This window comes from Hydractinia symbiolongicarpus, chromosome 6 (genome assembly GCF_029227915.1).
Source record: "Hydractinia symbiolongicarpus strain clone_291-10 chromosome 6, HSymV2.1, whole genome shotgun sequence".
Classification (NCBI taxonomy): Eukaryota; Metazoa; Cnidaria; class Hydrozoa; order Anthoathecata; family Hydractiniidae; genus Hydractinia; species Hydractinia symbiolongicarpus.
This window is the reverse complement of record NC_079880.1, coordinates 24,436,708-24,464,349: the sequence shown is the minus strand read 5'-3', so window position 1 is coordinate 24,464,349 and position 27,642 is coordinate 24,436,708. Positions and strand designations below refer to the sequence as shown.

At 33.6% G+C, this 27,642-nt stretch overlaps 2 protein-coding genes across 2 annotated transcripts; one reads left to right on the top strand and one right to left on the bottom strand.

The window, feature by feature from the left end:
• Positions 1–113: 113 nt before the first annotated feature.
• LOC130647755 (uncharacterized) lies at positions 114–5,474 on the top strand. Its single transcript, XM_057453714.1, has 3 exons — positions 114–221; positions 457–803; positions 3,677–5,474. The coding sequence occupies exons 2-3, from the start codon at positions 459–461 to the stop codon at positions 4,637–4,639; spliced, it is 1,308 nt and encodes a 435-aa protein (XP_057309697.1). The 5' UTR covers positions 114–221; positions 457–458; the 3' UTR covers positions 4,640–5,474.
• A 3,352-nt stretch (positions 5,475–8,826) lies between these two features.
• On the bottom strand, positions 8,827–26,213 carry LOC130647754 (PAS domain-containing serine/threonine-protein kinase-like). Its single transcript, XM_057453713.1, has 19 exons — positions 26,069–26,213; positions 22,050–22,296; positions 21,157–21,329; positions 20,645–20,857; positions 19,799–19,939; positions 19,272–19,406; positions 18,143–18,424; positions 17,907–17,991; positions 17,434–17,520; positions 16,120–17,075; positions 15,335–15,493; positions 14,446–14,586; positions 14,170–14,295; positions 12,470–12,604; positions 12,270–12,326; positions 11,379–11,521; positions 10,678–10,811; positions 10,357–10,488; positions 8,827–9,960 (listed from the first exon to the last, which is right to left on the bottom strand). The coding sequence occupies exons 1-19, from the start codon at positions 26,168–26,170 to the stop codon at positions 9,713–9,715; spliced, it is 3,696 nt and encodes a 1,231-aa protein (XP_057309696.1). The 5' UTR covers positions 26,171–26,213; the 3' UTR covers positions 8,827–9,712.
• Between the last annotated feature and the right edge of the window lie 1,429 nt (positions 26,214–27,642).

Here is a 27,642-nt window from a genome sequence, read left to right as displayed (position 1 = left end):
GTGCAAAATATCAATTGTTTACAAAAAAAATGTAGCATAGCGACAATTGCGCAATTATGATCATGAGTAAGTCGATGACGCAATTGAAGACGACGGGAGTTTCCCATATTGTAGGGAAACTTTCTAGGGGAAACTTTCTAGGGGAGACGCTTTAAATCAAAAGTAGACAGCAAGCGATCAACAAAGCAAAAAGTGTTGAAAATTGGCTGTAAAACTTGCAGGTAATTTTACTTTCTGCATCTAATTGAACAGATTTTCTTGGAGAACTGTTATCCTTTTTCAGTTTTCTTTTGCTAACTAACAAACATGTCAGAACGAAACGAAGACTTTCTTTTGAAAAATCCAACAAAATGTTTTCACTGACTGAAAATAAAAATACTTTTTTGTACTTTACCAATATTTTAGATGGATATTATTATACCAAATTGTATGGGTATATATGTTTATGTTCACTAGAAATGGCTTATTCAACTCTATCTGGGAAGTGCCCTTGTGGCAATGATGACCCACTGAAGATACGTCATTATATATTTCCTGATGATAACCAGTTTCTTGGAATCTTGTGTTTGAATTGCAACCAGGAGTGGTTGACAGCTGACTCTGACACAGAAGTTGATGAAGAAAACACCTGGATGTTGGGGCAGTACATGTTACGAAAACATCATTCAAAACCAATCAAGGTGCAACCTGATCTTGCCCCACGTTCAAGAACAGAAATTAGGGACCTGTCCCTGTTGAAAAGAGGGGATCATTTTGCTTTCAAAAGACCATACAAAGTTAATGCAGAAAATAGCAGGTTTGAGGTATATACATATACAATATGAGGAGATATATAATATATAATATATCTCCTTAATAAGAGTCATATTCCGTCTGTCTGTTTGTGTGCAAGAAAAAAGTTGTGTTACGGAAATACAAATGTTGATTATCCTTGGGTTACCTTATTTGCCAAAAATGAAATTTTGTTGACCATGCCCGAGCTTGCTTTTAAATTTTCATGTGTGTAAAAACACATGCATGTATAGTGTTATATGGCTAGGCCATGGCCTATAATCCTATAGGCCATGGCCTAGCCATGTTGTCTATCTCATTGGCCTACCCGAAAAAGTAATATTAAGAATGAAAACATTTTATATATATATAGCAAATTTTTATTGAAATTTTCAAGCGGATTAATTTTTGTGCAATAGCAATTTAACTGTAATTCTCGCAAATTAAATAGAAGAAAATGGTAAAATTCAGGGTTTTTAAAAGACTAAAATCAAGTTTAAAATCTTAAAAACTGGATGAAGTATGGGTAACAGACAATGCGAAAGATGTTCTACACGGTAACAGACAATGCGAAAGATTTTCTACACGGTAACAGACAATACGAAGGCTGTCTTGAAAGAATGTTCAAGACAGCAGTTCACTAGAGATTATTGGATTTAAACATTTTTTGATTGTTTAAAGAAAATTAATAAAACTTAGATATGTAGGCTCAAAAAACCATTTAAACTTAATAACGAATAATCATGAATTTAGAAATTATGAGAACACTTTTTGAATCTTTTCTACATAATGGGTCTAAAATTGTGTGAGAATAAAAGATTATCATAAGAAAAATGCAACCCTAGCCATGTTTAAAATGCGCAATAATTAGATCCGTTTTGTGATGAGCATAATATTTATACGTTAAATGAAAACACATCTGCGACAATATTTCGAATGTATTTCACATCTTTATCAAGTCAGTGACCAACAAAATTAAAGGTATCCAACAACTGCAATATATATGTGTGACATTGCTCTGACAATGCAGAAATTAACAGTTGACACAAAATGTTAAAAAAACAACTGTTAGCAACACTTAAATGCAATTAAGTGCAATTTTTATCTTAAAAATGGATTTCAAGGATAAATTTTTTATAGTGCACAAAATGATTTTCGATATATTGAATACAGCCCTTCCTCCCCAAACTTTACCAAAATGTCAAAAAGAACGGTTTGTAAATCCGAAATTTTTCAGTAACTTGCATGCTGTTTTTACCACCCATAAAAACTTGCACAAAATTTTAAATCTCACACAGTATTTTGTTACGTAAGTTTACATAAAATGTATAAAAAAAATAACAACTTTGTTGTGTGAAACTAATAAACCCAAAAAAATTTGGAAATCCGAAAGAAACACAGTTTGAAATGTAAAAACAACAACAACAACCAATCTAACAGGCTATTTTATTTTAATGACATAAAATACAAATTATAAATTCTGTTATTTTGGTGTGTTGCATACTGATGGTCTTCCACAAAATTTTATTATTTTGGTTGTTTATATATTGCATATGCCTCTAAAACAATTTTTGATCCAAAATGTTAACAACAAAAAACAGTTTACAACAGAAATCAGTTATTTTGGTGATATTCTACACAGTCTTTTCCCACAAAAGCTTACACAAAATGTAAAAATAAAATAGTTGTATAGAGTAATTCTAATTCAAAATCAGTTCTTTTGACTTTTTGCATGGTGCCCTTACTCATTTAATCTTACACAAACTTTTAACAGACCACGATTTCTTACCTGGTAAGAGTTTATACAAAATATAGAAAAACACAGGCTGCAAGGCGCAAAATCTAATTCTTCTTTTGTATGGTCCTTCCTCACAAAATGAACATATAAAATGTCAAAAAGTTTCAGTTATAACATCTAAAACAACAAAAATCAGTTCTTTCAGTATATTTCATGTCATTGTCTTCCAAGTTTCACAAGCCACAGCCTGTAAATTAAAAACAATTAAGATCAGGTATTTTGTTCCACCCTGTCCCCAAAAATTTATATAAAATGTAAATATTAAATGTCAGAAAACAAAACGAAAGACCAGCGTGCAGAGAATAAAGATCGAAATCATCAAAGTAGCTCTTTAGGTGTATTGAATATAGCCATGCACACAAAAGTTTACACTAAATGTGGTTATGTTTAATAATTCAAAATCAACAAAAGCGATTCTTTTAGCATGCTGCTTATTGTCTTTACCACTCACATGCACACTCACGCAATGGAATTAATATATAAGACTAGATGAATTTCCGTGAAAGAATCCACTGAATTGTTTATTGAATGTATGTAAGGGATACCAAACAAAAACATACAACAAAGTAATTATTATGTAATCAACAAAGTAAAAATTTTTAAAACTCACAATCTGCATTATTCTATTATGTAAAAAAAAAAATAAAATCAAAGAAGCAAGATGCAAAATATCCAACAAAATCAAAGGTGTCTAACAACGGTTATGTAAAAAGCTAAATCTACTAAAGCTATATGCTTGCTTTGCAATTCCAGAAGTACGCTAGGGAAAATAATATACCAGACATTAAAAAAATCTAACATATTTCGTTAAGTCGTACAAAAAAGGTTATCACAAAATTTCCACAATGTACAGTCATAACAAATCAGCTATTTAGTCTATTGCATACAGCATATAACTCAACATATAAGAAATCAATGGTTAAAAGAGAAATATAAAAAACTTAACAATGCAGCGTTTTCAAATTTAAGAATCGAATTTATTTCAAACGATCGTAACGACAGTTGTAAACATTGATTGTTTTGTTTATAATAACAACAAAAACACCTGAACAACCCAACCCCAAACAACGGAAAAATTAACAGTTAAATTATTTTCTTATGTATTAGGCCATTCATTTGAGTAAAGCAGAAAACGGGAAATTTCAAGTAAATAAAAAAAGGAAACCTGTATCTCGAAAAGATCGGTTGTATCGTGTTGATGATGAAGAAAATCATGACATTTGTGAAGATTCTGTTGACTACAGAACTGGTGTTTCAAAAAGATGTCAGATGTCTTACATGTTAAATTTAGTTGGAAAAAAAGTGGCCGGAATGACCGGTGCAGAAGCTGGTGCCGCTCCAGGTGTTAAAAACATTTTTTCTGCAGAAACCGGAGAGCAATTCCTCAAAGGTTCACGTGCGGTTGGTGCAGGTCTGATTGTTGCAGCTGAAGGAATTCATATGTCATCTGACCTATTTAAGTTAAACAGCCAGAGACAAAATGGAGATGCATCCTATAAAGAGTACATTCACTCCACAGCAATCCGTGTAAGTGAGGGAGTTTCCACTGTAGGCTTGAGTGCTGCTGCTGCTTTTGGTGGCGACGCTATTGCATCTGCAGTTTTTGGCTCAGCGTTTGCTACCGCATTCATAGGCTTTTATGGTGCAACCCTAGTACCATTTATTATTGCAAAACCTCTTGGTCATTACATTGGTGATAATATAGGCAAATTCATAACCGAGGGTATTAAATATGATAACAGAATGGTTGAATTCAATCCATTAAGTCTTCAACCTGGAGATCAGATTGTTATGCCAAGAGATTTTTGGCACATGGCATGTCATGCATTGTTTGTGAGTTATGAAGACGACGAAAGCAAAATACGTGTGATTCGAAGACACAACATTGAAGGGATAGTGGAAGTAGTCATCGACCTTCCTAGGAAGCTTTCAAAGATTGTCTATGATGGTAATGTTTGCGTGGAACCAGAAAAGGCTATCAGTAGGGCCCGTTCAAAAGTTGGCAAGAGCGAGTTTAAATTTTCTTTCCTAATATGTCAAAGCTTTGTTGAATGGTGTAAACTTAGTTGAATAAACCGCCAACTCAACACGTACATTGTGATTACAAAACATTTTGTCCAGTTGATATGTTCCATAGTATTGTCTTTTATTTTGATGTTTTTTAGAAGCTAAGTGTAATTCGTAGTATTCTTTGTGCGTGTAGTAGCTTTTAGCGCTAAAATTTTTTGCTAAGGAAAAAAGTAAACATAAAAACTGTAAACAATACTACTAAATAGCATTCAATAACAGAGCTTGTATTCCCATGTGACATTTCCCTCCAATAACTGACGTTTATACACGCAATTGTCAAAGCCAACAGGGCTTTCCACTAAAAATGTAGTCAAGTTTACATAGTAAGAGTTTTGAACGTAATATTTTCAAAGCAGGTTTTGTAGCATTAGAGAGTATTATTTAATATTATTTTTAGTCTTACTAAGCAGAATAATGTCACGAACTTTGTGACTTCTCGCCATTTTATCACCATTAAGTCGCGGACTTGGGTGAGTATTTTTTTGCGGAGAGAAGCGGAGGGCGCGTCAGCGCCCGGAGCGTAGCGGAGCCCATTTCCTCATTAAATAAGCCAAATATAAGGGACGGAGGAGAGTGTATAGGATTTCCGCCCCCACTATACATCAAAATCATTGAATTTTCGTGCCACTTTTTTTTTGGACTGGGTTGCCCAGTACTTTAATCCGGTCATTCTCTTATATAATTGCTAAATTAAGCGAGACAAGGTGTTTTTTTATTGACACAACGAGGGAGTGCTTTTGTTTATTTAAAGATGGCCTAGCGTAATTTGTATATTGTATATATATATAAGGTCATTTTCAAGAAACGAAGAAAGGGTATGTTTAGCTAGCTAGTATATCACTATTTTTTTTTTACATGTAATGAACCCCTTCTTAGCCTTAGATAGGATATAGTGTATAGCTAGCTAACTTTAAAAGAGTAATAGCTAGCTAGCATAAAAAGAGCAACAAGTGCCTTTATATAGCTAGCAAAAAGACTAGCATAAAATTAACCACTTAGCTGGGATAAAACTACCAATATAGCTATACATGTACTACACAATAATTATATTTTGTCCCATCACATAGCTTGTTTCTAGCTACAATTGTGCACAAAATTGTTGGCCCTGACAATTTTATATATCAAAAACCAAAAAGTTTAGATAGATAGATAGATATAGATAGATAGATGTGCATATTTTACATGACTAGCCTCACAAATATCGAGGGATATACCCTGTCTATTATTTCCAGGAGGGGCCATGGCTTGATGGAGAGTCCTAGAGTATTTAATGCTCATTTTGAGCTACGCAGACCCAATTAGGGCCCGCGCTCTACTAGACAACTCCCGGCAACATCCAACGGCCCACACAGTGTGCCATCTTCCCAATTTCCCTCACATGGCTTGGGTTAACCCGGGGGTATGGTAACATTCACTCGCCCATGTTGAATCGCCGTCAAGAGGAATCGAACCCCGGTCTCCCGCACAGAGTACGAGAGCTATAACCACTAATCTATGGCGCGACATTACTATTTTAGAAAAGTCAGCAACACAAAATTTGTTGGCTCTGACAGTTTTATATATGAAAAACCAAGAACCAAAAAGTTTAGAAAAGTCAGCAAAAAAACATAGCTAGCTATAGTCACATATTCTGCAAATAGTACGTTCGGTCCCCACTGATGATCAATGTTTATGTAAAGGTATGTCACGTGTAATCGTTTACGTTGGTCAGCCACAAAGGGCAGTAGTTTTCAACATTGAGGGGGAATGGAAAGCCATATTTTTGTGGACGATTGTAGCTATATTGTACACAGGTCAGGAAATAAATTTTTTTAACCCTGCCAGTGAGCATACACCAGTACGGCTCAAGTTACAGAAACGGAAATTATTGCAATATAAATATATATATCGGGAAACTTTTTGAACATGTATATACATTTGTTATTTGTTTGAGACGTTTTAAATTCTGATGCTTACATCCAACACCTGCATTTTTTATTACCAGGGCAAATTCTGACGAACGGTTATCATGCAATCGTCAACACCTATAGCTATACTGAAAATATTTAAATATATGTATATATGGATTTGACGATATTGGTTGTTAATAACTCTAACAATATTAACAGTCAAGGTACAGAAGAAAGCTTAGTAAGTTTCTGAGTATAATGTGAAACTGTTAAAATTCTGTATGCCATGTATATATTATGTATTATGCCCTGTTGGTCTAATGTCTTTCCTGGTGCCTGCCTACTATGCCCTTGCCTGTGCCTTCCATGCCTTGCCTACCCCTGCCATGCTGATTCCTTGCCATCCTTCCTATGCCTTTCCTGGTGCCTGCCTACTATGCCGTTGCCTGTGCCTTCCATGTCTTGCCTACCCCCCTGCCTTGCCGATTCCCTGCCTGCCTTAGGCCGTGCCCTTTCCTTGCCGTGCTTAATGCCTTTGCCTTGGCAACCTCTCCGCAACACTTTCTATACTGGTTTCAAACTTAAGCTTTTTTTTTGTCGATTTGCTTCTCGTCCCTCGTTTTTTTTTCATTTTCATGAATATGTTGTTAGACTTAATTTTGCAAATGTTGGACAAATTCACTCTCCATTTGATATTACTCAATCATTTTACGCTTATTTTTAATCAACAATAAATAAACAGTCAACCTTACTTTTGCAAGAATCGTATTTTTTGTTTACGCTCCGGTATTTTTTACATTTGAAAGTAAATTTTTAATTATTATTTTCATTATTGTTAAAAAATCTACTTATGACGATTATGTACGATTTTATTTTATTTCTGCTTGTTTTGTTTTATTTTATTTTGTTGTATTTTTGTCATTTATTAGTGAAACATTTTATTGAATCTTCTATGCTTTCACACTTATTCTAGAAAAATACTGGCAGTTGATGTGGTGCACAATCTTCAAGCAATTTTCGTGCATCTCTAGCACTACGCAGCGACCGCCGGGTCACTTCTCTATATGAGACACTCTATATAAGGATAAAATGTTTTCTCTTTTCGGTTGTAAGATGAAACAAGCTCGTTTCCTGGTGCTTCTAACCAGCGTTGACCGCAATAGCAAAAAAGAGGCCTTTAGGCACGAGATAGGATTATTTCACGAAGGAATTTTGGGCACCCACCAAGCATTGCATTATGTTATAAAGAAGATAAAGGCAAAAGACGGGTGATTCGACTGTTTTGCTGCTGGGTGTTTTGTTATCAGTAAATTTCGCGGTCTGAATAAAACACAAAGTTTAGCGGGATTTATCGAATTTTGCAGTTTTTTAAAAGCGGGGGTTGATATTTATTTTCGTCAAAAATATTTTGTCCGTTTATATTGTGGTGGAGACGCGATATTACGGCCATGAGACAAGAATAATTCTTTTGCAATGTTACGATTATTGGTAAATCTCGTGTATACATTTTCAGAATGCCGAAGTCTCTTCAGAGGTAAACTGACAGGCGTAAGACATTCACGCTGATTGATTACATGTTTGTCAGTAACATCCTCGTACCCAGGGTTTCTTGCCTGACGTCAAAACACCCAGAACCCCTGAGCACGAGGTTGGGGTAAATACGTCGTACAAATTATTACAATTAATACAAGCAAAAAAAATTCTGCTGTGGTTGCAAAAGTGATTTTCGGCTGTGTCCAAACGTTCATCTTCAAAATTTCACGTCTATGAAAAGTATAGAATTCTCAGCCTTGATGAAGCCCTTAGCTCATACGTTGACTTATGGGATAAACATTCTGTTTTTACTATTTAAAAAACAGCAACAAAACTAAAGGTATAATTACACAGGGCAAATTCAGACAGTGCAGTGGTGTTAATTAAGTCAAAAGTGTGTTTCTAATTAAAATACCCATAAAATAAGAGCAAACACACAACACAACATTCACCATGGCTGGACGATATGCTTTGTTCAATTTTAAAGATTTTCCTATCTGGGCCCGAATATGCTTATAAGCGTTGTACTTATAAAGCACATGTAACTTTTGAAGCTTAGACAATCTAAAGGTTTGTCTTCACAAAAAGCCCTGGTGACAAGGTTGTCCAATAAACATAAGTGTTTTACGCGCAAGCTCACGCACCCTCTTTCATCCTTGTCCCCAGGGTTTATTACCTGATGTCACAGCCGCTGGCGCTTACTTGACGGCTTACTTCGTCTCTGGCCTCGATATCACAAACACAAGTAAAAGTTTTTTTAAAGCATTATTTTTTTTCTATGTATTATCATTGCTAAAAATAAATTACATGTTTTGTATTCACAATAATTACAAAATTGTCAAGAAAACACAGAAAAAATAAAAACTAATTCCAGTTTCAATAAATTGTATACCACAATGCATTACTTTTCGTTTCATAATTATCATAGATTAAAAATATTATGTGCCAACTGTGTCGTGCATAAGAAAAGAAGAGTTACGTTAAACGGCTTACACGCTTAATTATGCATGTAGTTCCACTATTATGATTAGACGCTTAATTATGCATGTAGTTCCACTATCAAAATTGGTCCAGACGCTTAATTATGCATATAGTTTCAATATTATGATTGACTCAGCGTTTAATTATGCATGCTGTTTCACCATTATGATTGGCTCAACGTGTAATTATGCACGTTGTTTCATCATGATTGGTAGTAGTTATTCCCACAACACAAACTAACTATTGAAAAACAAAAAAATATTCTAATAGGCGACAAAAACTGCGTACAATCTGGTATTAACAGAAAAAAATTAACTCACGTTACAATTAAATGTACTCAAACAGCTGTGTGAAACTGTTCAAGACATGCATCATAGCAAATAAATAAATAAGATATAAATTAACTATTATTTAAAAAACGTTTTTTTATTATCTACCGTAACTATCATCTACCATCTTCGTTCTATATAATAGATCCCATCAACAAGAATATCACTTGCGTGCCAATCTTGCGGAAAAATATTTAAAAAACGCTTGTTACCCTGAGGGATAATTACTTGCGGGGCGGTTACATTGACACAGTATTTGTGTGGATGTTATGGCGTTGTAGTAGTGTAGCAATAACACGCAAACCGCTTAACTGTATGGTTGTAGTCATATAACCGAGGCATCAAAATGATTTTGATAAAATCGCATTTGTTTTGGTATCGTTCTGGTCTTTTAAATACTTTTGGTACTCCTCCTTTAGGAGTTCGTTATTTCGATCCAGTTCACTGTCTACACTTGTCAAATCACTCGTGTCACTGGATGAGGATGTGCTACTACTTGATGATGTCGAACGACTGATGCTGTACCCGTCTAGTGCGATGGAAGGGTGGGATTTTTGTGCGTCTCGTTCTGACTGACAACCTACTTCTCCTATTAGTTAAGAAATGTTGACGCGTTAGAAGAGCTCTGCGCAAGTTGGATGAAAAAAAAGAGAATAAGGGATTTTTATATACCTACTCTTGACTATTGTTACAGTTGTTATGCAAATAAGTGAAAATGCATTAAAAATATCGCACGGCAGTTGTACAACAGTTGCACGACAGTTGTACAACAGCCGCACGACAGTTGTAAAAGTCGCACGACAGTTGCACAGTCACCGTTTTTTCGAACAAATATTTTGAGCAGCAAAGCGACGCACAGATTTTTCACAACAAATACGGATTTTAATGGAAATCAAGCTTTAGGCGCATCCGTGATTTACGTTTCCCGCGGGTTAATAAGAGACACTCCACAAAAACCTAAAAACTCCACACAAACTATTCTCACCTAACACGACGCTATAGTCATAGTTTGTAATATCAACATGTCTTGCAAACCATGGGTATTTCAACACGTCTTTGAGCTTAGCACGAAACTCCACTTCAGCATGTAACATCCAACAAATTACAAACATAAGTTCTAAACACGAGATAGTTTGTTTACATTTAGCTCAAAAATTTTACCGGTTAAAAACACTGTCAGACAAGGTTAATTTAACTGTTTCATAACACAGGCTGCACAAATGGTAAAACAAAAGCTGACAAGCAAATGTTGTGAGACGGTATAAAGACGTAGTTATTGATTGTGAAATAACAGTACCATTCTTACCGTTAGAAACTTTGAAGGGAGGAAACAACTCTGCTCTGATTGTCTCTTCAATTTCGAAGAAAGGATGCTCGCCGAATATAAACGTATAGAGAGTCACACCCAGAGACCACATCTCGAGTTCCGGACCTTCGTACCTACATAAAAAGAGAGAGGGTTACATGGTCAAAACGAAATACTTTAAAAGAAAGAAAAAGCACGTCAAAATAAACAATTTTAGATTTAGTAAAAAATCAATATTATGTATAGCATAGTTCTATAGTTGGTATTATAGTACCTAAATATTCTTAGTTATCTCGAGCCAAATATCTTATCTTTGATGCTTACTGGTAAGAACATCCTACTTATTTTCACCCCATAAAGCCATAAAAATTCTGTAAAAATGTTGTTAGGAAGATATATAAATACTTAGTTGTGAAATATAGTTACATATTTGTTATTATAGTAATTTTATAGCAGATTTTAGGATTTAGAAATCTATAAAAAAAGTATCTCTCTAAAAATTTATTTTCTGGCTGCCACAAAATAATTTTTTGTTCGCCTCTCCTTAAAGAAGTTTTAGGAGAGTCTTTATTTTGTTTTTAGGTTATGAAGATATTTTAGGAGGTGTGGCCACACTGAATGAAAATCTTTAAAAATTCTAATAAAACAAGCTGAAAGTTCACACACCCTAAACTGAAATACAAACAAAGAAGTTTGCATACCAATTTCCCAGAAGCACTTCTGGTGAACAGTACTCCACAGTCCCACAAAAAGTGTTGAATAACTTTCCAGCTTCCATATAAGTTGCAGATCCAAAATCGATAAGTTTGAGATTAAACTGGCGATCAACGATGATATTTTCATCCTAAAAGTTAAATTATATATTCAGAGTTAGAACTATTAGAAGTATAAAACCTATCAATAAATTCACGGCTAGTGATTGTATTATGTTTGAGATGGTATCATAGTTAGAAAGGTTTTCCTATGTTATAAAGATGGTTTCTCACTCGGTGGGTTACCATCATTGTGTGGAAATAGTATGCAGAATTACATACACCGGCAACACGGTTTATATATTTCAGTACATTATGATTTAGTTGCGAAAGGTCGTTTACCCTTGATCCGATAAGAAGATTAAATTGGCTGGGGCACTTGGAAAGAATGGAGGTGGATAATTGGGTAAGAAAGTATAAAAACTTGATAGTTCCAGGGGCAAGACCCAGAGGCAGACCGAGAAAGACTTGGAGGTTATAAGGACAGACTTGATACAGAGGAAGTTGAGTTTAGATCTAGCACAGTCTAGATCAGATTGAAAGAGGGTCATTAATATACCCCGTCCAACCCATGCTAGCATGGAAAACGGACGTTAAGCCGAGAATGATGAATGATGATGAATCTGCAGCAAAGATCTTTAGGTAAAAAGTCAGAGAAGGTTCTTTTCTTTTATTGAAACAATTATTTTCGTAACTACGAAACAACCATGCAAGAGTAATCATCTTGGTATTCATTGGTTATAATTATAGGAAGACATTTTCTTAACAGCGGTTTCTTTTTCATTCAAGGGTATTCATTGAATTTCACACACCATTTGGTGAAAAAGGAAGATTGTTTACCTTGATGTCTCGATGTAAGATCTTCTGGCTGTGAAGATATTCCGTAGCAAATAATACCTATTAATTGATTGCAAATAATTATTCAGATTCATGTAAAGCAGTACTGACGTACTGCAGACCAGACAGACAGACGGACGGACGGACAGACAGTTTGAAGGACAGTTTGAAAGACAGACATCAACAAGAATAAACTTTCTTACTTGTCTAAACATATAACTAGCTAACGCTTCATCAATTAAAGGTTTTCTATCGATAAATTCAAACAAATCAATTCCATCGCCGTGTTTCTCCATCACCATTTGGAAATATTCTTCATTCTCATACGCTTCCAACATCTGCAAAGATTAAAGATAATAGATTTTACAGTTGCGCTATTTCAAATAACAGGATAACTCCACAACAGTATAAATCTCAAATAAAATGTCAACTAAAACAAGAAAAATATGCGAAAAATCCACTTGCTATGGAATAATATAAATATTATTATGTCATGAACAAGCGACAACTACAGCTGTAATCCACTCGCTACTATATAGCACTGACAATCTTTTTTATAGTTACTTATTATAACAATATAAATGCTCAAATTTACCCAAAATCAAATATTTTAATGGTAAAAGCAAAAGCAAGTATCAGAGGAGCAGAGACTCGTTGACAAAAAGAAACAGGGAGGGATTTGCAACTTCTCAAAAAGAAAAATTCTGAAAAAAAAGCAATAATTTTCTCAGCTTTTGAGATAGGAGACTTTACTTAGTTTTTGTTTTTGTCAACTTAGCTCCAATTCGCAATATTAAGGTGGTAAGTTATATGCATAAGCTTCTTTAGGTCCTGTATGTTTACAAAGAAAATTTGATTGTAAATCGATGTAAAGATTCCTAGTTATAAACTCCTCCTAATAATTTGATTGCAAATCATTGTAAAGATTCCTAGTTATAAACTCCTCCTAATAATTTGATTGCAAATCGATGTAAAGATTTCTAGTTATAAACTCCTCCTAATAATTTGATTGCAAATCGATGTAAAGATTTCTAGTTATAAACTCCTCCTAATAATTTGATTGTAAATCGATGTAAAGATTTCTAGTTATAAACTCCTCCTAATAATTTGATTGCAAATCGATGTAAAGATTCCTAGTTATAAACTCCTCCTAATAATTTGATTGTAAATCGATGTAAAGATTTCTAGTTATAAACTCCTCCTAATAATTTGATTGTAAATCGATGTAAAGATTTCTAGTTATAAACTCCTCCTAATAATTTGATTGTAAATCGATGTAAAGATTCCTAGTTATAAACTCCTCCTATTAATTTGATTGCAAATCGATGTAAAGATTTCTAGTTATAAACTCCTCCTAATAATTTGATTGCAAATCGATGTAAAGATTCCTAGTTATAAACTGCTCCTAATAATTTGATTGTAAATCGATGTAAAGATTCCTAGTTATAAACTCCTCCTATTAATTTGATTGCAAATCGATGTAAAGATTTCTAGTTATAAACTCCTCCTAATAATTTGATTGCAAATCGATGTAAAGATTCCTAGTTATAAACTCCTTCTAATAATTTGATTGTAAATCGATGTAAAGATTCCTAGTTATAAACTCCTCCTATTAATTTGATTGCAAATCGATGTAAAGATTTCTAGTTATAAACTCCTCCTAATAATTTGATTGCAAATCGATGTAAAGATTCCTAGTTATAAACTCCTCCTAATAATTTGATTGTAAATCGATGTAAAACTTTCCAGTTATAAACTTCTAATAATTAGGGTGAATTTAAACAGAATGACAACAACTGATGAAGTATAAACCACACAACATAAAATAAAACGTGTGAAACACATTCTCTTACCGAGGCTTATTTCATGTTAAACTAACGGGGAAGTTATCACAAAACGTTACCTTGACAATATTCGGATGCTCAACCTGAGATAAGAGATATATCTCGAAAGGTATTTTTCCCATCTCTGCATCGTGAATCCAGCTATCTTTCAACACTTTTTCTTTTCGGATAAACTTAACAATAACCTTAAATAAGAAGTAAAGGAAAGTATTTAAATTTAGAAATTTACTTTTAGACTTTTTTTTGTTACTTTCTGTATCTTTAGCACCTTAATGGGACGTTTTATACGTGTCTATAACACACAAGCAGCGAGAGAAATTACAAATAAATGTTACCTCCTCTTTGTTTGATTTTCTTTCTGCCAAATTGACAAAACCAAACGCTCCTTTGCCAATGCATTTTATAGATGAAAAGTTCTCGTTAAAAGGACCGCGTCCCGGATCATCAACAGTCAAATCTTTCATTGATTTTAACAACTGGAATAAAAATTTATACGTTTTTGATTTAAAAAAAACATGTGATCATTCACATGGATCACATTTGCATCAACATGCAGATAAAATATGGTTTTAATTTTTGGAGGGCAAATTACAAAATATTTTTGAAGTACTTGCGTTAAGATAATATTAAAGAACATTTCAAAAAATAATATATAACTAGCTGTATACCCTTGGAAATGTAAAACACATTTACAAATAACCTCATTAAGGCCTGCGCCTATTTCCTACTATAGCCGAACCTGTAATTTCTAATGCTTGATCCGGTTGGTTGGAAAAAATACCCTTTACCCATTTATACATTGTTCAAAAATAACTTAACGCAAGTTTAAGAAACTCGCACTTAACAAGATTACTTTTTTGTCATTTCATAGGAAAAATTTTGCAAATGAGAGTTTCATGATTTTTTTTCGTTTATTTTTGCCAATCATAAAGAATAGGACACCGTTCAACAAAATTGGGAAAAGAAAGATGATGGTAGTAGATATACATTGTAGGTTTGACTGTAGTTATCGCTACATATGCTAGGGAGAAAAAGACTTCTGTTTTAACAAACTTAACGAACGTGGCAAGCATGTCGTTTTTTTGACTTAATTTTGAAAAGATGACAAAATTTACAAACACAATCTTTCCAATGACTTATCTTGTTTTAGTTCATCTCACACACACACATAACAAAGTGGACATAACTCCTTTAATTATTAAATAGCATTTAATTAAAACACACCTCTTGCAAATTACCAGCTGATGCATTTAGTGTGCTGTTGTAACTTGCAGCTAAGAACTGACTGTTTTTTTTATTCATGCACTCACCATCTTCGTCAGGATCACGTGACATCCATATGCAATACATAGGATGCTTGTGTTTGGTGGAGAGCTTTTTAATCTGAAATAAAGAACACATAAGATACATTGATGAACAACGTCAATGCCTATACACGACATTTTCAGCTGAATTAAATCCGATAGGACACATACCACAATGTGTGACTACCTAGAACCCAATTAATCTATTTACTGCTAGTATCATAAAGGGCGCAGTAATTAAAAGTTTGTGAAGCAGTTCAGAGCTACTTTACCGCTCTAAGCTACCCAAATACTTGCAGCTGCTTCCTCGCTTAGGTACAGCACTCTGTTATACATAAATATATGCAACTTTATTAAAGGGAAAAAACATCACAACTATTTTTTCTGGACTTAAATATTGAAATTTTTTTTCTTCAATTACAAAATCAACAAAAACACAGTATAGATTTTTACACAATACAAAATTGCATCGTGTTTTTTCTTCAGATGTTTATTTTTTCACATAAAGTTCCCCGTATATATTATACCTGTGCGCTAACATCATGCTTTATAGTGTATTGTTTAAAGTTGATATTTCTGAAGGATAGCCATTAGAAAAAGAAAAGAACTGTGCTTAACACAACAAAAGTAATACCAAAAAATCTAGAAAAGCTTTTCTGTAGTGCTTTAAATTATGCAGCAATAAGAAAAAAATATTGGAGATACCTCAAATAAAATGGGCAACATGGAGGTGTCTTTGTGCATTGCTTGTCCATAATAATTTCCTTGGACAATTTGCCTTTGCCGTTCGTGCCAAGCTACCTTGCGTTCATGTTTGAAATTGTGAGAGGTCTGCAGGTTTAGCGACAAGTTATAGTTCTCAGATTCTTCTAGCAGGCTATTTGCTGATTCATAATCAGACGTTTTTGGTTTGTTGTATTGTTTTAAGTGATTTGCATGAAATTCTTTTTTACGATGCACTGCACTTTCTATACGATAAACATCATTTATCGTGTCACTTAAAGAATCATAGTCTATGCTTTTTTTTGATCTGGGAACATGTTCTTTTAGTCGAGAAGCATTAAAGTCTTTTATATGATGCTCTTCACTCTCAACCTGCAGTTCTAAAGGGTTAACTTTTCCATGTACTTTTAAAACTTTATCTGTCCTATTTTCAGTCTGTTTCGGTTTCTCGTTTGACGATAGAATGCTTTCCAACCCTGAATCTATTTCAGTCAATTCCTTATCAACACGAGTCTCGTTTCTAATGTTTGAATTTCCTTTAAAGTCTGATTTGCACGAAGAAAAATCAAGATGCTGTCTGCTGGGAGAGTCTTCAACATTTGTAATAAGCTTACTACTCTCCTCATGTTTTGGTGTGCTTGTTTCAAGATGCGGTGAAAAACCATCAAGACTAGAAAGTTTTTCTTTAGGAATGTTTTGTAGAGATACCTGTTTCTTGGGTGAACGAAAAACACTATCATTATCAGCAGCAGTAGACTGGGCAGACATTTTTATACTTTGAGACACACTGGGTTCTGGCATATTCTTAAAAGATTTCTTGCTGTCCTGGCTTGTTTGGATATCTGGATTCGGTGTTTCTTTATCAACGTCTTCTCCGTCTAAGTCTTCTAAATCTTCTAGAGAGCCTTGAGAGCTATTTAAACCTTCTGTTGATGATGCTAGAAACGTATTCAGAAAAAATAACAAATAAAGCATTTAAGAATCACAAAAATTTATTTGACCTAAAAATATGCTCTCTGAAATTTTTATTTATTCTGTTATTTCTTTTGTAGGTTAAACTTTAACTAATATTATTTAACTATTTAGATCAATTCAAAATCATGTGCGTCTTTGTCATTGTTGGCATTTCATGGAAATTTAACACATTATTTCAAGACTTCCTGGAACAAGTAATAATCTATGCCTATGGATTTTTTGCAAAAGCTATTTTTACTTTTTTTTTTACTCCTGAATGTTTCTTGTTTAAAGTAATGTTTCAACATTTCAACAACAACACAACAAGTTTCAACTACAAACCTTTGATAGTACTTTTTGGAGTGCTTTCTCTCATTCTGGCAGTTGATGCAGATGTCGATGACTCGTATTCAAGAGAGCTGTCATTCTCTAAAAATAAAAATGTTTGTTAACATCTTTTGAAGCATAAGACGACTGGTGTGAATTCCCAAATATCCTCCGAAATTTTTTCAACATTGTATTTATAAACGTATCTCCTTTTGATTAAAATTCAAGACTTTATCTGAAATTTTTGACTTACAACAAACTTAGAGATTCTGAGGATTTATTTTTTTGATGCCAAAATTTACAGTCAATTAGGAATGTAATATCGAAAATAAATGATTTTAACAAAACCAGACTCTCTTGTCTATAAACTTTTACCGTCCAAATTACACAAATAAAGTTATAATAAAATGCTGGGAACAATTTCAAAATCTAAAAGTAGAAAAAAATAATATTGGAATTATTAAAATGTTTTAAGAAAATCATATTACGTTTTTCTTGGATGCTTTGCTTGTAAACATCATCACATAGCATTTCGATTTGTTCATAAAAATGGGGAACCAATTTAGTGACATTCTAGAAAAAAAATTATTTCATGGTGTTTAAAGAAACATTTTCTCGTGTAGCTGCAGGAATGTTAGTGTTAAATAGTAAAAAATATTAGCGAAAAGCATTTATACATTTTAAAATCTTGATGTCATGTAAGGAAATTAAAAAACATCCTTACCTTTCCAAGCAGCTCAGATTCTGCATATCCTAAGAAGGCTGTAAGGAAATTAGCATTGCAGCTTTTAATTGTTCCATCACCAGACACTACAACCAAGCCGCTAATGTTAGCAAACACCCACATGAAACCTTTGTAAAGAAATTTTGATGCTTGTTGTCTCGATGGCGGAGTTCTTTCAAGATACAACTGGTGAAAGTCTGGATCATGTTCTTTTATTTTTATTGTTGTAGGGAATGGAATGGTATCTTTTGTACGGCTTGTTGCACGCTGTTTTTTTATATCCTACATGGATAATTAACACTGTTATAAGAAAACTTTGACTACAGACTTGCTTATGAGCACTGCATTTAAAAACATTTAAATACAACCCTTTTTAAGGTTTTTTGCAAAGAATCTTTAATTGAACTTGCTGATTATTTTAGCAACTACAAAAAAGAAACATTACAGAGAAAAACTACAGGGGAAAAAAAGAAAAAATCCTTTTGTGTTTTGCAAAGTTAATTTTTTTATACAGTTATTTCAAGTAATTTTGCAAAGATTCATAGGCAATTCACGAAAAATTAGTCAACGTAAGGAAGTCAACCTAAAAAACCACACGATGTAAATACTAATAGAATTTCTTACAGCACTTAATAAATTAGTTCCTTCTTTCAGAACATGCCTAATGCTTGGACATAATCTAAAGCTCCTTAAGCTGAATATAACATTTTTTTAAGTACAATATTTTAATAGAACAGCAGTCAAAACAACTTCCTATTAAATGATCTGAAATGTATTTCTTGGCTTGATGCACAGACTTCACAGACACACAATACTAAATAGCCCCTCGTATTGTCTTGGTTTTAAAATATTTTATATTTATATCCTAATATTACAGTTAAGTCAAGAAGGGAAAACATCAAACTTGATGTTAACTAGTTACAAATTATTTAACCACGTATATCTTAGAAACATCAAGTTTAAGTTTTCTATCTTTATAGGCAACCCTTCTGTCTCTGTTTAAAGAAACAGGAGTATTTACTGAATGAAGGTAGCAAAAAAAGACATAAGAAAACTGTAGCAGAGGTAACAAAACACAACAAAATATGTGTGATGTAGCAGATAAATGATGGCTTCTGTTTTGTTTTACCTTTTCAATGGGCTTTCCTGGTGTGGGTAGTAACAAAGCAGGAACAATTTCATGAATGTGATGACCAACTACTTCTTGGGGGTCTTCATATCCGTGTAAAAATGCAAAGAAGAAATCGCAATCTTCGACTATTCCCTAAAGTGAGAAAAATAAAAATTTTCAGTATGACTTTGAAAAATGCGCTTCTGCAGTTAAATAAAAACTACAAAGAGGATATTGGACTAAAGTTTCACAGGCTTAATCTTCAGCATCAAGCTCTTGTAACCATAAAGTCATATGAGGATATAAACATAGAATATCCTAATAGAAAAAAGAAAAATGTTTTATATAATTCTTCCAATCTGTTACGTGTTAACAATGGAAAAGGAATTTCATGTCAACTATATATTGGTTGATGTGAAAATTTATACTGACAGAGTTGGATTCTTTATTTTTACCAATTCTTAAATAAAATAATTTTATATCAAAAATCTAATAAATCAGGTTTCTGCAACCATCAATCTTGTGATGGAGCTGCAATGACTCACCTCTGCATTAAATAAAAAACTCCCCTTTGTGACTTCAACTGGTTCCATCACAACAACGCATCTGGGATCTTTCATGAGCTTAATCCGTTTCATCCACACTGAGACGACAAACACATTTCCATCAATGTCAACTGCTTCAAGCTAAGACAAGAACAATAACATTATGCTGCAGCCTTTTAGTTCTATTAAATAATAATACAAGTGACACAATAATAATAATAGTTATTCCTTTTAAACAAGTAAAAGCTTTGGAGTTATGTCGAACTACAATTTTTATGTTATAACAACATAAAATTATCTGTGAAAAAAATGGGAGAAAGGCAAAATTAAGTTCGCTGTCAATGGGCAAAAAAATTATTAAAACAACAGCAACACCAGCAATAACAAAAATAAAATTCGAGAAAATGTTCTTATATTATTTTCAGCAATTTACCTGAACAAAAATCTGCAGAAGACAACATAAAAGTTACAACAGAAATCATATATCAACTACTAAGTAAATTGTTAATAATTTAGTGATGAGTGCAATAAAAAACACAGTTAACTTTAATCATTAGGCCTAATCACTGTTATTATGAAACTAATCATACAACAAGAGTTGAAGCAGGCTGGACAAATCACTTTTTCTAATCCAACAGTTTTCAAATGAGCATAGAAGTTCAGCTACACATTTTAAAATGTTTAATTAGTTTTAATGTCAGTTTTTAGCTCTAAAAATTATCGTTTATTTTATATTGACTTCAATTATCAGTAATAAAGTGATAACAATAGAAATACACAAAGTTGCAATGCATAAATGCTATAGCGAATTAAAAATTTATATTCATTGACAATAAATTTACTCACAATTTTTCCAGATGCCATAACAACGTTTCCATCTGTATCCACAGCACCCTCAATGAGAATCTCTTGCTTAAAATCACCATCCATTGTAAACAAATCGTATATTTTCATCCCTGTGCATAATTCTTCCTCTTTGTAACCAAAAAGTCGACAAGCTGTTTGATTTGCAACAAGAATGTGAGATGTTTTGGCATCAATGGTTAAAATGGCTTCACTCTAGTAAATAATACATTTTTAAACACATAAAGCCTAAAATATGGATAAGACAAAAAATTGCGATGATGGAGTACAAAAGTACACAAATTCTATAGCAATCATACAGTATAGTGTTTGTGAGACTGTTTCAGAAAAATACTTAACCAGAAAATATTATTTCTTCAATTGATTGCCTTTAAATAAGAGGGATGGATTTTTCATAAAAATGAACAATTGAGGCAACGTTGTAAGTGTTTAATACATACAGGATATACCCAGTTGAATTCGTACAATAGTATAAAATCAAAAGATATGATTACCGGTTTCCTGTTGGCTCCATTAAATACAGCTTCATTGCCATCGACACCAACAAAATTATAAAATTGCCATGAAGCATTAAATGATTGATTCATTAGTGGGCTTGGTGTAGCACCAGTTGAATTGCGGCTGGGTGGAGCATAACTAAAGCTGTGCAAAGATTGTGACAAATGGCCTATAAGATAGGAAATTTAGTTAAAAATATATATATTGTATATGCAAAGTCTCTTAAAAATGTGAGGAAATTCTAGGATTAAAATGTTTTCTCTAACTTTAATGCTTGCCCAACCCCTCCTTGAAGGCAAGCAAGTATCTGCTTTTGTATATTTACAAAGTGAAGAAAGAAATTATTAATTAAATAATTTAGTCAAAGAAAAAAAAAAAGAAATAATAATAATAAAAAAATAATGGTTAGCTAAGGGAATTGAACCTGGATCTTCATTCAATTAAGGATGCAACTTAAATTACTAAAATTGAATTTAAAAGCCAACTTTGGAAAAAATAAAATAAATAAAATAAAAGAAGTATTAAGGTTTTTTAACTGCTAAAATTGAAATCAGGAAAGAAACCTGGTAAAACTATTTTTGTTCAGCAAAAAAGTCTTGCTGACATCATCAAAATTCAAGTGATGGATTTTTTCCATTGTTCTTTTGCCTAAGTTTTTTTATGGGCTTTATCAATTTTGGGGTGTAGAGTGTATCTAAGATTTTTGAAATATTAGTAAATTTGGTCATTTTGTTAACAATTTGCATTAAAACAAAACATTTCTCCATGTTATTCCGCTGGATCTTTAACTCAGTTATTTGAATTTGGTTTTACTTGCTTAGATAAAACAACTATACAATGCAGACATTTTCTGAAACGTTTACTAAATAAAAATATCACAAGAATATACCTGATTCCAACCTCTCAGATTCCTCGTACGCACTTAAACGTGACTTCACTCGGACTTCCATCTCATTGAGTGTATCCACAGATATATGCCCTTGTGCTATTTCCTTCATATCACTCAAGCAAATTGAGTCTGCTCGTTGAAAGTCATCACGAATACGACTCAGCTTTGATGATTGACTCGTATTTTGTACATGATCTGGTGAACCAACCATTGATTTCATGTTGAGAGATTTGCTCAGCTTGTCACACTAAATGTAGGGACAAATTTTATAAGCATTTAAAAATCTAAAAACAGGCTTGGGGTATGCTTAAAAAAATTTTATTCTTAAATACAACATTTACCTGTGTTATGCTTACTTGAAAAAAGTTACAAATGAATTCTAACAAGAAATTGTTGAAAATTTAATCATCTTGATGAAAAAACTTGCACACTTTGTATATATTAAACTTTTAATGAACTTAACCTCTTAATTTGGCTTATGATGATGAGGATTTGATTTAGATGTCAAAAGTGATGTCAATAAACAATCATTATATATACATATAAGATTAAAGGAATCCTAATCCTAATCTGATGAATGTCATTTTTAAAGTGTACGAGTAAGGGATTTAATAAGGCATGTGTGATCGCACACACATGTGCTAGGTCCACATGCGTGCAACAGCTGCCCAGGTATGTGATTCATTGCAAGTGCTTCACATTAACCTGAAACATATAACAACAAAAGCTTTTTGTTCAACCCTGTGCAAATAATTGACCTATTAATTAGCATTTATGTCAAGCTGTCGTAAGTGATTTCAAGAAATTTTTTACTGGAGTGCCCCTTAAAATATTTTGTGGAAATAAAATTTTGTGGTTGACTTAAACTTTACGCCAACAAAAGTTAAATTACTGCAAAATCTTTTTACAAGCTTCTTTCTCCAAAGTTTCTACAGTCAAAACAAAAAAGCTACCCCAAGAACAGAAAAGGCAAACCACCGAGTCCGGAGTATTAGTCCAGGGTCTCTCCACCCTTCACAGCTGTTTTGTTATGGTAAAACCGTGGACAAAATTAAAATGACTTCCACATTTTTTTTGAAATTTTGTATTTTAATCATTTTTTAAGTTATTGAAATTTCAGTATAAGATTAAAACAATACGTTTTAATCTTATACTGAAATAAAAAGTATTAAAACGACCTACTTTTCTACTTTTTAAATATATAAATATGCTATACATGTGTGTTATGGATTTCGAATTATTTCGTCAAACAAAACAAACAATATTAAAAAAAATTATTTTTGGTGAAAGTATACCATCTTTCCAACCTTGTGCCAACGCCACGCTACTAGCTACGGACTTGAAAATCGGTATGGAGGCCCTGGAAACATGGTTCTATCGGCCCGTGCCGTGTACCGTTGGTCTTGCAAACTGTAAACTACTTACGACCTGGTGTTTAATTTTGACTTGATTGCTCGAGCCGGGAATCATTGTTCCAAACCTGGCATTTTTCGACAATGCTGAAATAAGCGAGACAACAGTGTTGTAGCAATTTTGAAGCACAAGGTAAGGGACAAAGCAGTAAACTACTTTATTTTGCAGGGATTTTGACATTATTTTTTTGCTATTAGAGCACTGTGATTTTGAGAAACTAATTTATAGGCTGCAAAATTTCAACTTTGGCTAATTGTATCTTTTTTTAATCTTGTTTCTCTTATTTTACATTTTTCAGTGAAGAAACTCTATTTTTTTGGTCCTACAGTTTTGCATTTTGCATTGTGTCATGTAGCTAATTAGCTTAATACTTCTTTTTATATTTAGTTAAGACTTTGTTGGGCTTTCTCAAGATGGGATTGTTGAAATCAAAAATATTTATAGCTATAGCTAGCTAGCTAATCTTGGCTTTATCACAAGATTTTGGGTGCTATTTTATACAATTTATAGAGAAACACAAGATGATTGCTTTGTATATATTGGATGTATTTAATAAATAACCATTTATGGACAACTTGAGATATTTTCTACTAGCCTGATAAGCTAAAATGTTGAAACTGTTGACTCTGAATGACGTTTTATTTATATAGATGTCACATATTTGACCCGAAAAACCTTAGGGCCAAAAATAACCCTTTGGACAATTTCGGACAGACTAATATTTCATCTATACAGTCTAAATACAGTAAATCAACTAACATGTGCGAAGTACAACGCATGTGCAAAGAATGTTACGCATTTGATAGGGGCTCCGAGGTAATTTTTGTTGCGCATTCATTTTACGGTAGAAAAGTGGGGGAGGTTTTAAATTGTGAACCCCAAACACGATGATCGAGCGTCTACTGGTATAGAGACTCTCTCAATCTTAACTTCCTTTCCTACATGTCGGAAATAGTATGCATGACTATACTGTCATTTTTATATTTATAGTTTATATTTCAGGGCATCACAAGCAAATTGGCAAAAATATGCTTTGTTTTCAAATTTAAAAAAATCTTTATCCACGTGGCTTAAATAAAACTTCAAAATTCAATCAAAAAGTTTAGCTACACTTTAACAAAATTTTTACAGAAAAAATATTTATACCGCATGTGGGTTTCGTTTTTACAGGCATAAAGAAAAATCCATTAAATTCAGCCCTGCTATGGTTTTCAATTTGATTAAATGTCTATTCCACCTGTAAGTGCAGTTTTGCAGATTTGCTTCATCCGTGCTCCGTCGGCATTCACCTCACGAATTTTAAGCATACATTAAGGCTCTAAAGGCCGTTTTTCACATATTTCTCACATTTGGCCTAAGAATAACCCTTTGGACAATTTCGGACAGTAATAAAATTAAGTAAATTTTATTCCAGATATTTAACCCAACCTGTGGACTAAAATTTTCTTTTGAAGTTGCCAAAAAAATATGTCTCAAATGTTAAATTTTATGACGTTACGGCGCGACGTCAATAACACTACTTTAACGTCAATATCCTATACTAAATTAATGAAGCCATTACAGTGCACTTAAAACTTTGAGGCCAAATAACTTGGAAACAAGGTGGCGGCGTCAATAATGTTTCACCATGTGGGTAACTAGGGACCACCTATGTCCAATTTGGGTAATTTTCCCAAACCTGGGTCCCCGAATCCGATTCAAAGTGGACGGGTTGATGACGTCATCAAAAAAACCTTCAAACCCTAATATTTTTGCAGCTGTTTATCAAAAGTACATGATCCTATACATTTTCTTGATCAGCGTTTCGAGATCTATAGCTAGCATGAAGGCAACAGGTATACAAATTCCAAAAAAAATTATCTCCTTAGGCGTTCATCGAAAACACATGTTCCTGCACATTATTTTGACCAGTGTTTCAACCTCTACACATTACAGACAAAGAATAAACAAATTCCGCGTATCTCCACTTTTTCTTGACCTTTTGGCTAGGTGGATTGCTCCACAGGCTTTATCGACTAGTAGGTATATATATCATGACAAAGGTGCTGAAAGTCGCAAATGCAGCCATACACAAGAGTAAGTTCAGGCAAGTTCTGCCGACTTTTTGCATAAAATCCAAGCTTTCTTCTCCAGCATTTGTAGTTATCTGAGTTGCTACGGATGCTTTGACAAAAAAACAATACAATGCTTTGTCTTTTTATAACACAATTGTAGCAATCTAGCTTCACAGCAATCATGAAAATTGATACATTGAATATATTTTTTACAGGTTGTATAGTAAAAATGCTCCCAGTTTTTTCAAGTAAACATTAAGCTTGATTTTTTTTAAAAAAGATGTGTAACTTGTTTGCCGACATTTTATCAGCACTCTCTCACATCTATTTAGCTATGCTAAAAAACCCTGGACTTAAGGTAATTTAATTTGCAAAGGCAATAGCCTTACTGAAACCTAGTCTAGTCTTAGCTAGCTAGCGCATGATGCAGAAATAAATGCATGAAATATTTTTTGTGAATCCCTTTTGTAACTGCCAACACTTTCAGGCAGTTGGCTGAAAGAATTGCGGAAGTTAGAAATTAGGGAGATAAAAAATTAACATAATTCATACCATTCTCTCTTTTTTATATGAATTCGTCAGAGGCAGAGTTCTATTTGCAATTTTTATTTTCGAACTTGAATCAAACGAATCCGTTGTATCCACGTCCGCCATCTTGAATTTTTAAACATTTCGTTTAGAAAGCGGGCTTTAGCCTGGATTTTAGTTTGATCAATCCAGCGAGCGAAAGAGACCGACTCACACGATCGCGCGCGCGTGGTTACAATGAAGAAATTTATATTGGTTGTTCGGCTATCTATTTACTCGTTGTACCGTATTTACACTCTTGTTTCCACGGCTAATTTTTCTTCAGCACTCTTGAAATCGAAAAAGGCTCTAGGAACGAGATTTCTGCCTCTTGAATGTTTGCCTTCAGTAAGAGTAACAGGGGCGGATCTAGGATTTATTTGGACTGGTGTAAAAAAGCCTCGAAGATAATTTTACAACCGGGTGTTTGGGGGACGTTGTGAGCCAACGCTCTTAAACGCCCTAAAACGGCTAAAATAGCTCAAAATCATCTCTCAGGTGTAAGGTGGTTATTTTAGTTTTTTAGCTGACAAAGATTATATTTTTTACACCAGCGGTTGGCTACACCAGAGAAATACACCAACATATTTTTTGCCCAGAAGAATGCACATCTTACACCAGTTGAACTGGTGTAAATAGTAAAGGCGGTAGTGATTAGGACATCAAAAATTTCGCAGGATGAAACAGCCGCATTCGGGTAAATTAACACAAAAACAGGACCATACCAAACCCAAACGACGGGGAGCGCGACCCCGAAAGTCAGTTTTGTACGCAAACGGACCCTGGCGGCCGTTATTCTAGTTCATTTTAATAATAGGCGTAAAAATCAGAGAGCAAAAGGTTCACAAAAATACACCTTAATCTTTTTTGCAGAATTTTTGCTGGTGTGTTCACACCGGTACACCATAGCTAAATCCGCCCCTGTAGTAGACCATCTTAGGGTGACCATCTTTGGGGTTGAAAAAATAATCCCGCCCTCTCGTCAAATAATTCCGCACGCGGGATTATTTTATACGAATTTGTACCATACCAACTAGGTCCTCCAAATTTCTCCTGCATGGCAGTTTGAGTAGCTTATCAAATAGAATATCAAGCTAAAATTGTATTTGTTTTACTTAATAGAAAGAGATTTGTGTTTTTATGAATTCTTTTACGCATCATAATTTTGTGACCTCTCTGAAAATTTGCTAAAGTTCTTTCGTAAAAATCCTAATCCAATTTCCATGTAAAACTATAATCCCGCTTCTTTGATACTCTCGCATCTCGTAAACGATTTTTAAGTTTGAAAAATTATCACCACGACGGGAATAATAGACGCGGTATACTTTTTATGAGAATAATGGGACTGGAAATCGCTAAAGCTGAAATTTTACTGATATTCTCTACGACCGCTACCAGAAACTTCTGAGAACGCCGCGTGTATTTCGGTAGCTTTGGAAGCTGTGTCAACTTCAAGTGCTTTCCAACAAACTTTTTAAGCAACCCCTCCTTTCCATGACCTTTGATAGTGTTCCTCAAATGAATCTTGCAAGAGTTGCAGTTATGTCACATAAGGAACC

Coding starts and splice junctions, on each gene's coding strand:
- LOC130647755 (XM_057453714.1), top strand. CDS start 459: ATGGCTTATTCAACTCTATCTGGGAAGTGCCCTTGTGGCAATGATGAC. Junction 804..3,676: donor CAGAAAATAGCAGGTTTGAG/GTATATACATAT, acceptor CTTATGTATTAG/GCCATTCATTTGAGTAAAGC.
- LOC130647754 (XM_057453713.1), bottom strand. CDS start 26,170: ATGGCGGACGTGGATACAACGGATTCGTTTGATTCAAGTTCGAAAATA. Junction 14,587..15,334: donor CAGCTGGTAATTTGCAAGAG/GTGTGTTTTAAT, acceptor TTTTTATTCCAG/TTGTTAAAATCAATGAAAGA. Junction 14,296..14,445: donor GAAAATCAAACAAAGAGGAG/GTAACATTTATT, acceptor TTCTTATTTAAG/GTTATTGTTAAGTTTATCCG.